Genomic DNA, 12,611 nt, shown 5'->3' with positions numbered 1-12,611 from the left:
TAGCATCATGGGATCGAGAATATCTTCTTGACCAAAAGGGGGACGCAAAATGAAACGAAATAAAGCTTCAGGTACTGAGAGATTTCAAATAGTCAAGAGGACACTCTGGTGGTCATTCTAATGCACTATACGGATAACACCCTTTAGGTTTTAATGTATCAGAATAGCTAGAAGTAAATACCTGAAACTACCAAACTCCAACCCAACAGCCTTGACTCTGGAAGACAATTGTATAACAATGTAGCTTACAAGGGGTGACAGTGTGATGTGAAAACCTTGTGGATCGCACTCCCTTTATCTAGTGCATGGATGGATGTGTAGAAAAATGGGGACAAAAACAAAATGAAAAATAGGGTGAGCTGTGGGGGGATGATTTATGTGTTCTTTTTACTTTTATTTTTAATTCTTACTCTGATTCATTCTGATGTAAGGAAATGTTCAAAAATAGATTGGGGTGATGAATGCATAACTATATGAATAGTTGATTGTACACCATGGATGATTGTATGGTATGTGAATATATTTCAATAAAACTGAAAAAGAAAAAGAAAAGAAAAGAAAATGCTCCTGGCGCCTAGCAGGAACTTAACAAATAGTAGCTGCCATTATTATTAGTCTTTATAATAGTTACTGTTCTTTGGCGCTGAGTTGAGTCTGATTATTGGGGGTTGATTTCAGTTTGTTTCCCAACATAGGTAACAAAATTGAGTTTGTTTTTAAAAAATTGCAGAGACATTTTTAAGAATCATGCTCAACTGTACCATCCTAATAAATTAGCTGTTTTTGTTTTCCAGGCACTCTTCCTCCAGTCCTTGTCCATATGCACACACATGGTATTGCAGAATCCAGTCAGTTTAAGTACAACTTGGTATTCTGGTGCCTTCATTTAACATAGACTAAACATATTTGCTAGGCATTATAATTATCATTTTATACTATATTCTAAGTACCTTTTCAAAGGCTTGCCTCCATAACTTAGAGTTCCCACATTATATAAGCAGCCGTAATAGCAAAGAATATAGATATTAAAACCACGTGTGTGTATACGTGTATGTACTTTTACATTGGTGATATTTTAAAAGCCTAACACCCCCCCCAAAAAAAAACACAAAAAGACTATTCCTCATAGCGGAAAATCTCTTCTATTTTCTATACTTCTCATGAATTTCCACCTACTCTTTCAGCGCCCAGCTGCAGTTGACTTTTATTTGTCCTTCACTCGATTATCTTCGTCCTGTGACCTGTTTTGCTTCAGTGGATGTGACTGTATTAGTTCATTCTTGTTTGCCTTTTGTGGACAGGAACAAGAAAGGAAAAAAAAAAAAAAAAACGTGCAAGAGACAACCAGTTTTAAGCCAGCCATCCTTGGCTCCTCACCCTTTCATGCTTTTATAACCCATGATCAGCGTGGCCATCCAGGAGATCAGGCTGGGAGAAAGGGAAGGGAGAGCACTAATGTTCCCTGAGTACCTGGTATGTGCCCGGTGCTGTGTAGGGTGCTCTGCCCCCATGACCTCATTTAGGATCCTTGCAATGAGGGTACTTCTCCATGTTGTCCAAGGAGTCCTCACCACCCTGTGGGAAAGCAATGATAAATGCTGATTATCCCCATTTGGTAGATGATGAAATTGAGGTTGTGCAAGATTTCATTGCTAGTGACAGGGTCAGAAATCATACTTAAGCCTGTCTGAGTCTACAGCCTCGTGGTTTTTGCCTACACCACGTTCCAAATCTTGGCCTCCCTCCTCCCTCATCCTTGTGAATTCTGGTGTGACTTCCACTTGGCACTGACCTTCACATGACTCTTTTCCATTCTGCCCACCTTGACTGCTTAGGGAATGTAATTTAGAAAATTAATATAAACAACAGCTACCAAAAAAAAAAAAAAAATACCAAAAAGGATCGTATATTCCATAGCTAAAGATAAACTGAGCTTTTGTTGTTTTTTTAATACTCTATAATGGATTACATATGTAATCCTCGGCCCCTTCCATTAATAGTAGGTGCTTAGTAAATGCTTGAGGGACATTGAATCAATGTGGATGTTGGAGAATTAACAGCTTTTCTTAATTTGTTTAAAGTATGAGGCTGCTGAAGAAGAGAATGGAGAATACATTAATGCAAAATTTCTCCTACATAAAGTAAATAGTTACACCATTAGTGATCAGTTTCTTATTTGCATTTATTTATTCATCAAGTATTTTTGCACCTTTATTACGTGCCTCGTCTACTAGGGGAATAGCCCGGGGAGCAGAAAGTCAGCAGTAGTAGTTCAGTGGAGTGGGAGAACGAGCAACGTGGTTAGGCATGGTCCTTCCCGCTGAATCTCCAGCCAAGACCCTCTCATTGGACCCCCACAGGCAGCTGATCTCTGCAGAACCAAGTGCTCAGAAAGCCTTTATTCTGAGCCCAATAAATGGCTCAGATCCTAGAGCAAGGCACAGGGCAGGCTCTGGGGTCAGAGCACCCGGTTCAAACACTGGTTTCCCTCAGTGAAAAGACAGTCCTGTGGAAAGAGCTCCACATAGTAAAGGAGTCAATAACATGTGTTTTTATTGCAGATTGCTCAAGTCTGTTTTGAATTGGGAGTGAGATAAGGAGGACTATTGTGTTTGCTCTTTAGGTACATCAGCTGTTTAATTTCCACAACAATCCTGTGCAGGCACTTAAATAGTAGCTGCCATTATAATGAGTCGTTATCTAGAATAGTTGTTATTCCTTGGCATATTTTATCCCTATTTTAGAGGAGAAAACAGAGGCCCAGAGAGCTTCAATAACACCCAAATTCCTGAAGTGGAAGAGCTGGGATTTTAACTCTCCTGATTCCGAAGCCCCACACCCTGTCTGCTGCCCCAGGTTGCCATTCAGGAAACGGGAATATTCAGGAATCTTTCTGGCAGCACGTGGGCCTCACTCTGGTATCTGACTAAGCACACACCCAAAATGGTATAGCTATTTTGTTCTCTAACGTTTTATTCTTTTTTTTTTTCTTTCCCATGAAATGGAAATCCTAGCTTTCCAAATGTTGGAAGCATGATCTTAGAGTTGAGGAAGAGCTGAATTTTATTATACCTTTATTTCACAGAATTTCAGGCCTATTGATTGCAGTGCTAAGATTTTGTTTTTCTTTTGAGGGGGAAAAAGTGTTGCTGTCGGTTATTCCGATTGATTTAAAAAGATAAAAAATCCAAAAATTTGCCCATGTGGAAGTGACTAATGTAACTTAACATGTGACAACTCCTCTATGGGGCGGTTCAGGGGCAACTCTCCAGGCCAGGTTGGAACAAGCTATAGATAAGAGGTACATGTTGCATGACAATACTTCTAATTCCCAAGTGATACGGGGTCATTTTGATGAGAGGTGTAATAGCTAGAATTTTTAAAAAGAAATTTGTAAGTTATTTGAAAACTATGACAGAACTATTGAGTTATATTTAATTTGAGTTTCAGAATTATGTTAATGATTTATCCCAAGCTCACAACCTGAGAAATTAGCGGGAGCAAGTGGAAAGAACTTTATTTTTGGAGTTGGAGAGATGGAGATTTGAAGCCTGGCTACATGACTATACATTCATCACTTTGAGAAAGTCACTGCAATTCTCAGGATGAAATTCCATCATCTATAAATTAGGATACCAGGAGTCACATATAAGTTATTGTGAGGCTCAAATAAAATAACAGCCATAAAGTGCCCAGTATATCTCCCAGCACAAATAGGCCTTGGTAAGTGTCACATGCCTCTTTGCTGAGTGATTAGAACTCATTGTAATACTTCTATGCATGTAGGATATTTAGGATCCAATACTCATCCCTCTTACCCCATCTCTGCAGAGGAGACCGATGCCGAGAGCGATTAAGAAACCAGCAGCCCTAGCTCATGTGCCTGGTACGTCACATAACTGGAACTCAAATCCAGAGCCCCTAGGTAAATAAGTCTGGTGTTCCCCGTGCCATGCTATTTACTTTTACTTCTAGAGGAGAGTATAAAGAAAAAGGAAGGGTGTTAGCTAGAAAAACATCCTTGAATTTTAGAATCTGGCCTGGAAATTTTATGGAAACCATCTTTGATGATCTTCAGGAAATCAAAATTTGCTCATTATCCTTGCACCCTGGTCTGGTATGCAGGCAACATGCTGGAGAGGAAGCAGAATGCTCTCGGACTTGCTTCCCTCCCCAGCCTTCCCTTGACTGCCTGCCTCAAGTTCTAAGCCACTTTTCCAGAGTGAGGCCACGCAGGCACCACAACCAGGCAGTCAAATCAGGGATGTTTTATTTATGGCTTTAATAATGGAGACTCTTGGGAAAATTTTGGTTTCCCTTTACCAGAAGCAAAAATGCTTCTACAGAATGTTCTTGAAACTTATTACGGTTTATGTTCTTTTCCTACCACATTTTTTGATCCACCTTAGTAGGGTTTAAAACATCTCTTCACAAAAGTAGACAGAATAATTTGAGCTGTTGTTCATTGGCTCGTATGTTCTGTACCAAGATAGCACATTGGTGAAAATCAGAAATATAGGTTGATAATGCTGCTGCTGATGACATAATCCTATGCTGAACATGATGTGTTCATTACCAAAACTGCTGCTAATCCAACAGAACCTTGTTTCTTCCCCTGTCCAGTTCCCAGTTCCATATTTCCACAGCAATTGGAAGAAGAGCAGCGACGTCTCCTAGAGGCACTCAGGCTTGAAGTTGTTTCCATGGTGACAAGAGATACCCAACATTCAGGTTTCCTCTCGTTTTAGATCTCAGTGATATTATAAAAGTAACAGTTTACCAGCGAGAATGCCAGCCATCTGAGAGAGAACACTTGGAGAAAGGGGCAGCCACTGAACTTCCAGGGCCCTAGCTGCAGGGGCCTGGGTGTTCCTATTTAACAAGAGGGAGTGGATAGTCACGCTATGAAGAAAAGGTCAGAGGTACACCCTGGATAACGGTGTGGACCTGTTGTGTCCACTGCATCAGATATTCCATCTTGTCTTGGGTGGAGGCAGTTTTAGCCTGAGGTAGAATTCAAGGGAAGGCCTGCAAAGAGCCTTTCTTCCTGTGGGCAGGAGCCACCCAGGCCTGTAGGGATGAAAGGCAGGCCCAGTCCCTTGTTAGCTGTGTGCCCTTGGGTTACCAAGGTTTACTTGGGTTACAGGGTTACCTCAGTTACCTCCTGAGGCTCAGTAGACTAATCTGTAAAAAAGAATTGAGAAGATTGAGATAATGCAGATAAAGTGCCTAGAAATGTTAATTATGATTGCTTCAGTAGTAGTGAAGGCAAGGCATGGAAGAATATGGAAGTATGTTACTCAAAATGCAAAAAATTCATGGGAAACACTGAACAAATGAAGATTATTAATACGATGATTGTAACTGTCCATTTTCTTTTTTTTTTTTTTAAGTGTTTGTCGTTGGGTTTTCATTTTGCTGGTTTTGTATCCGTTTTTCTGTGCACTTTCTAAACGTTTTATTTTACATTTCTTTCCAAAGAATTCAGACAACACAAAATATCCCCAAAGAATATCACTCACATATTCTTTCAACAAGAACTTAGGAACCAGGCAGTGTGCTAGGAATAAACAGACAAGGTCCCTGCCCCTAGGAAGTTTTCTCAATCCCCTCTGGGAGTTTCTTTTTAACTAGGGGGACGGCAGTTGCCCAAGGAAGAAAAGGTCAGAGTTACCATGGAGATAATTGAATTAGACCAGAAAAGTATCATTCTAGAAAGATCTATCAAGTCTCCTGGCTGCCTTCGTCACTCTTTTACTGGGTACCCACAGCACTTGACCAGGCCCCACTTTCAGTCCTCATCAAGTGTCCCTCTCCCTTCCTAGGACTGTCCCGATGTCAGAGACCCAGACCCTTTACAGCTGCCCAGACTAGCAGCTTAATGAATGTCTGATGAGCAAATAACAGTGTGGAGACGAGGATGATCATCTATGACAAGAATTATTCCTTTCAACCCCAGCCCTGAAGGAGACTAGAGATACTTACTGAGTATATGTGGGGGAAAGGAAAGATTGCTTCAGCTTTTACTTCCATTCCACTGCAAACAATAAGACAAATGAGAAAGAGGTTTAGAGGACAGGAAAGGTAACTAAAGTGGGCACTAAAATGGTTCCATTCAGTCCAGCCCAAGGACGGGAGGTGGGAAGCATGGGGCGGCTGGTGGTCACTCGTGCAGTAGCAAGGAGGAGGATTTCTCCACACAGGCTGGCTTGGACAGAATGCTGACCAAAGTCTCGGAGCACAAAATGAGAATTCTGCCAGCTGGTCAGAAGGTGAGGTGCTGGCTGTCGCCCAAGGAAGGTCCTCACCAACATGGGCTGGAGGTGGGCAATGGTCAGGCTCACTCAGTCGTGGCCGGGCAGTCATGAACATGGACTCTGATCCTTTCTAAGGGGTCCCTTTAGGTTCAGCGTCTTCATCTCCAGGCCCCATGCAACTCTCTCATCAGTTCCTTTTTCTCTTTCTTCCCTATTATCTTAGGAATGGAGGTGAGGAAACCTTGCTTTCATTTATGGTGTTTTCTCCCAAATATTTTATTCTTGCTCAGAATATTTTTCTTTCCCTTGATGGCCTAGGATTTTGAAACTCAAAAGCTAGGGAGATAGTAATATTTTTTCAAGTCAGGTATAATTTACATATAGTAAAGTTCACCCTTATTCTACACTACAATGTGGATGAACCTTGAAAACATTATGCTAAGTAAAAGAAGCCAGACACAAAAGGACAAATACTGTATGAATTATCTAGAATAAGCAAATTCAGAGAGCAGAAAGTAGATTAGAGATTACTCAGGGCTGGGGATGAGGAGGAATGGGAAGTTATTGCCCAATGGGTACAGAGTTTCTGTTTTGGATGACGAGAAAATTTTGGTAATGGTAGCACAACATTGTAAGTATAATTAATGTCACTGAGTTGTACACTTAAAAATGGTTAAAATGGCAAATTTTATGTTTTATATGTTACCACAATAAAAAAATTTGTCCTTTTTAAACGTACAGTTACATGAGTTTGATAAATGTATACAGTCAGGTAACCATCACCCTCATCAAAATATAGACTATTTCCATCACCCCAAAAAGTTCCCTCATGACCCTTTCTTAATCAGTCCCCTTCTCCTATTCCTAGCTTCTGACAACCACTGATCTGTTTTCCATTTCTATAGTTTTGCCTTTTCCAGAATGACATACAGTATTCAGCCATTTGAGTCTGACCTCTTTCACTTAGCATAATGCTTTTGAGATTCAGCGATGTTATTTCATGTATCAGTATATTGTCCCTTTTTATTGCTGAATAGTATTCCATTCTTTGGATGTACCACAGTGTATTCACCAGTTGATGGACATTAGGGTTGTTTTCAATTTAGAGCTATTACGAAAAAGCTGCTGTCAACATTTGTGGGCAGGTTTTTGTATAGACATATACTTTCATTTCTCTTGGATAAATTCCTAGGGGTGGGATTGCTGGGTCTTATAGTAAGTGGATGTTTAAATTCGTAAGAAACTGACAAAATGTTTTTTCAAAGCAGTTGTTGCCACTTTGCATCACCCCTGGCCGTGTATGTGAGTTCCAATTGCTTCACATCCTTGGCAGCACTTGGGATTGTCAGGGTTTGTTTTGTTGTTGTTTTTTGTTTGTTTGTTTTTACTTTTTGTTGTTGTGATGGATGTGGGTAGTCATTTTTTTTTTCTTCTGATTTCTACTGCTACAGCCCTTCCTTGGGATAAATGTTTAGAAAATCCTATGTGATTAAATGAGGTAAAGAGCCAAGAGAAATGTAAGGGTGACTTTCCATAATATTTCAAAAATATTTTTCTGCTTCATAAAAAAGCACAAAGAAATGAATGGACAAGTGAAGAAATGAGAGAGCAGGTATTGGGAGGAGGGATTCAGGAATGGGACTTCATAAACTTTTCAATACACCATGATTCTTTTTTGTAGGAAAAGGTATGAAACACAAATTTGGCCAAATTTTTCTGGTTGAACCATTTGGAAAAATCCACCTTGACTGCTCTCAGTGTAAATGATAAAACCGGATCCCTTTTGTTAATCCAAGCTGTCTAATTTACTTTCTTTTGAATCTGAAATGCCAGCTCTTTTACAAAGATGGCTGGGGTGCTAACATTGCTTAACTTGCCACATGTAAAAAAAATATTATAAAGGATTGCACATCAAGGGAAGACCTCACCATTGACCCAGTATTCCGTTATTCGTTAGTTGCTCTAGGAAGTCATTTGACATGGAAAGTCTTCAAATACCTTTGAGGAATCATCTTGTACTTTGTCTTGTCACTCCTCATTCGCTTCATTAGCACACACATTTGCAGGATGATCTTGGAATTTATGATCTGGGTCATTTAGTTCAAGGCTCCAGGCAGACTATGATGACTTCTAAAAGAGGTTGCCTGACTCAGGATCTGGAAAACTCAGGTCTGAAATGGAGGCTCTAACACCCTCCTTCTGCATGAGAATCGAAAGGAAGGCATTTCTTCCAACGGTGTGTGGGAGACTCACACTGGAGACTCGCTTTACCCAGGGCTTCTTCTCCTGTATCTCTGGCAGGCAACAGAAGGAACAAAACACCCCACAGCCCACCTGTAGAGTGTCTGTGTCCCACTTCTTTTCTTCCAAGGGGAAACTACTGTTTGTATCCAGAACAGTCTATGCTCATCACCTCTCTTTTACCAATGCCAGAGAGAGCAGGGAGAGGGCCAGCAGTGTGTTATGTTGAAGAATTGGCTGGTAATGCTTGCTTTTGGTTTCCTGGCAATAAATCATGGCTTACAAGCAAAAGGCTACTCTTAGTTTCAGACACCATGTGGATCCATAATCCTCCAAGCTCTATATCCAGGGTGATCCAGAATGATGGCAAATGCGAAGCCTACCGAAATCATGCAACCGTGTTTGACAACCAGATTCCAGACATTTGGTTCAAAAAGCGATGGTGACACAATGGAGTCAACTGAAGCAGTCAGGAAAACAGCTACTAATAATACCGTGTATGTATAGAACCACTAGCTGTGAGCGAGCCATTGAATGTTCCTCATGTACTTCTTCATTAGCCTCGGGTTAACGCTATGAGGTGGCTATTACTAATTCAGTTTTACAGTTAGAAAAGTGAGGCTTAGCATGATTGTGACTTCTTAAGGGCACACAGCTAGCAGGGGGTAGAGGCAAGTTTTAAACCCAGGCAATGTGACTCCAGAGTCTTCATTCTTAACCACTATGATATTCTTCTGCTAACTAGAGCCCCACTGCAGAAAAAAAAATATCCCCAGGTAGATAAATCTGAACAATGGGAAAGGGTAAGGAGAAAAATTGCATGGATTTCAGAATCTACTTCGGAAATCAATTCTTTCCAACAAGCCATTCATTTGTTTGTTTAGCAAATATTTATGACATCTACCAGATGGAACAAGAGATGCTGGGAATACAACAGTGCACGAGGTAAGTATGCTTCCTGCCCTCATGGAACTTGCAATTTAGAGAGAAAATTACAATAAAATGTGATGTGCTTCATCAGAGGTAAGAAGGGGCAATGTCATTGAAGGGGAAGAGGCAGCTGGGGCTGATAGCGAGGGTGAGGGGAGGCTTCCTGGGGGAGGCCTTTGAGGAACTGAGGCTTGAAGGATAAGTCGGAATTGCCAAGTGGACAAGGGGTGTGTGTTGTGTGCATGTGTGAGGGCATGTGTGTGTGTATGTGTGCTCAGACTGGGGGGAGAATTATTGCACACAGGGGAAAAGGCAGAGGCATTCTGGGCAGGGGGAAAGCTCAGCCCCGGGACTCGGACCTGAGAGAGCACAGTGTGTTTGGTATGCCTGGAACACAAGGTTCAAGGGGAAGAGCAGGAGAAGAGATGGGCCATGTCTTGAAGGGCCCTGTAAAGAGTCTGGATTTTAACTTACAGGCAACAAGAAGCCATTACAGGATTTGAGCAGAAGCCTGACAGTCAGATGGCCTTCACATTCCAGTTTGGTCTGTTATGGAAGGAAGGACTGGAGAGAGGCAGAAAGACTGGTTGGAGGCTGAGAGGTCAGTTAGGAGGATGTTCCAGTTTACTAACGCTACCATTTTGCAAAACACCAGAAATGGATTGGCTTTTATAAAGGGGGTTTATTTGGTTACAAAGTTACAGTCTTAAGGCCATACAGTGTCCAAGGTAAGGCATCAACAATAGGGTACCTTTACTGGAGAAAGGCCAACAGCATCTGGAAAACCTCTGTTAGCTGGGAAGGCACGTGGCTGGCATCTGCTTGCTCCCAGGCTGCATTTCAAAATGGCGTTCTCCAAAATGTCAGCGTCAGCCTCCAACAGCCGTTTTCAAGCAATGTCTCTCAGCTGCAGTTGGTACTGAACTCCTTACGTCTGAGCTTTTATAGGGCTCCGGTAAGCTAATCAAGACCCAGGCTGAATGGGTGGGGCCACACTTCCATGGAAACATTCAATCAAGAGGTCAACTCTAGAGGTCAAAGGTGTCACTCACAGTTGGGTGGATCACATCTCCATGGAAACAACCTAATCCTAATATCCGAAGAGATTGGATTAAAAGATCATGGCTTTTCAACTCTGCAGGTGAACTCACCACCCTCCCCCCGATGTGGGATCTGACATCCAGGGGTGTAAGTCTCCCTGGCAACAGGGAATATGACTCCCAGGGATGAATCTGGACCCGACATCGTGGGATGGAGAATATCTTCTTGACCAAAAGGGAGATGGGAAATAAAATTTCAGTGGCTGAGAGATTCCAAATGGAGTTGAGAGGCCACTCTGGTGGGCATTCTTATGCACTATATAGATAACCCTTTTTAGGTTTTAATGCACTGGAATAGAAGTAAATACCTGAAACTATCAAACTGCAACCCAGTAGCCTTGACTCTTGAAGATGATTATATAACAATGTAGCTTACAAGGGGTAACAGTGTGACTGTGAAAGCCTTGTGGCTCACACTCCCTTTATCCAGTGTATGGATGGATGGGTAGAAAAATGGGGACAAAAAACTAAATGAAAAATAGGGTGGGGGGGATGATTTGGGTTTTCTTTTTTACCTTTTTTTTTAATTCTTATTTTCACTTTTTCTGGTACAAGAAAAATGTGCAAAAAATAGATTGGGGTGATGAATGCACAACTATATGATGGTACTGTGAACAACTGATCGTACACTTTGGATGACTGTATGGTATGTGAATATATCTCAATAAAACTGAATTAAAAAAAAAAGATCATGGCTTTTTCTTGGGGGACATAATATATCCAAACTGGCACAGAGGATGTGGCATTCTGTGGGCAAGAAAAGAAGAACTGCATAAATTAGGGCAGTGTCTACGGGGGATAGAGAGGACAAAAAAGATGAGGGTGTGATTTAGAAGGCAGAATCCATGGGATTTGTAGTTTGATGTGGGTAGCATAGGTAGTAGTTAAAAGCACTTATGATTTTGATCACACTTCCTAGCTGTACAACTTGGTCAAGTTACTTAACTGCTGCCTCAGTCTCCTACTCTATAAAATGTGGATGATAATAGTACCTACAGCATAGGGTTGTGGCAAGGATCAAATGAAATCCACGTGCTTAGAACAGCATCTGGCACAGTAAGTCCTGAACAGATTTTCCCCTTTTCATCTTTTTAGTGAGAGAGAAGGAGGGATCTCGGTTGGCTCCCAGGTCCCTGGCCTGTGTCACAATGTGGATGTGAGTAAGTGTAGGGCTCCTCAGGAAGGCTGCCATCTAACTAACAGGAGCGCCTGCTAGGAACATCATGAAACTGATGCCAACCAGCCACGACTAATTTTTTTGTATGCAATTTTATTGAGAGATAATCACATAACATAAAATCATTCAAAGTGTACAATCAGTTGTTCACAGTATCATCATATAGTTGGTGCTTTCATCACCACAAACTTTGAAAATTTTCATTACTCAAAAAAAAAAATTACAATAAAAAGAACATCCAAAACATCCCATTCCCCTCCTCTCCCCATTGTTCATTTACTTTTTTTAATACAGTTTAACTGAGATATAGTCACATACTCTACAGCCATCCACAGTGTATAATCATTTATTCACAGCACCATCATAAAGTTGTGCAATCATCACCAGAATTAATTTTTGAACCCTTTCCTTACTCCAAAATAAAAATAAAAGCAAAAAAGAACACTTAAATCTTTCCATCCCTTCTATCCCACCCTATTCTTCATCTAATTTTTGTCCCCATTTTTCCACTCATCTGTCCATACACTGGATAAAGGGAGTGCAAGCCACAGGGTTTTCACAGTCACACAGTCACACTGTGCAATCTACATAGTTATACAATCGTCTTCAAGAATCAAGGAGCCATGAATAATTTTGATGACTTGTTTAGCTATGGAAGAAATGAGTGACACTCCTCAATAGGTCCAGGTTCTGGGCTCCCTGGCACATACCAATATTTTCTGCCATTGTTCTGATTAACATTCCCAGAAGATATTTTCCAAACATCAAAAATATTTCAAGTGATCCTAATGATCTTTATGTAAAGTGATCCCAGATCATTGAAAAAACTACTAGGAAACACTCCCTGAAAAAGTAATTTCCTCAAATTTACGTTTCTTTTTAAAGTTAACAAAGCTTTCTAGAGCT

The 12,611-nt window shown here is 41.0% G+C and overlaps 1 protein-coding gene across 1 annotated transcript in view; it reads right to left on the bottom strand.

Moving 5' to 3' along the window:
- Positions 1–1,217: 1,217 nt before the first annotated feature.
- LOC119514727 overlaps positions 1,218–12,611 on the bottom strand; it is a 37,185-nt gene continuing 25,791 nt past the window's right edge. The window contains exons 3-5 of the mRNA XM_037810487.1: positions 5,986–6,037; positions 1,471–1,575; positions 1,218–1,288 (exon numbers count right to left, since the gene is read on the bottom strand). Of these exons, the coding sequence (XP_037666415.1) occupies positions 1,516–1,575; positions 5,986–6,037 (112 nt within the window). The 3' untranslated portion in view covers positions 1,218–1,288; positions 1,471–1,515. The remainder of the gene's footprint in view (positions 1,289–1,470; positions 1,576–5,985; positions 6,038–12,611) is intronic.

The sequence above is a fragment of the Choloepus didactylus genome, chromosome 18, assembly GCF_015220235.1.
Source record: "Choloepus didactylus isolate mChoDid1 chromosome 18, mChoDid1.pri, whole genome shotgun sequence".
Classification (NCBI taxonomy): Eukaryota; Metazoa; Chordata; class Mammalia; order Pilosa; family Megalonychidae; genus Choloepus; species Choloepus didactylus.
This window is presented reverse-complemented; position numbering and strand designations above follow the sequence as displayed.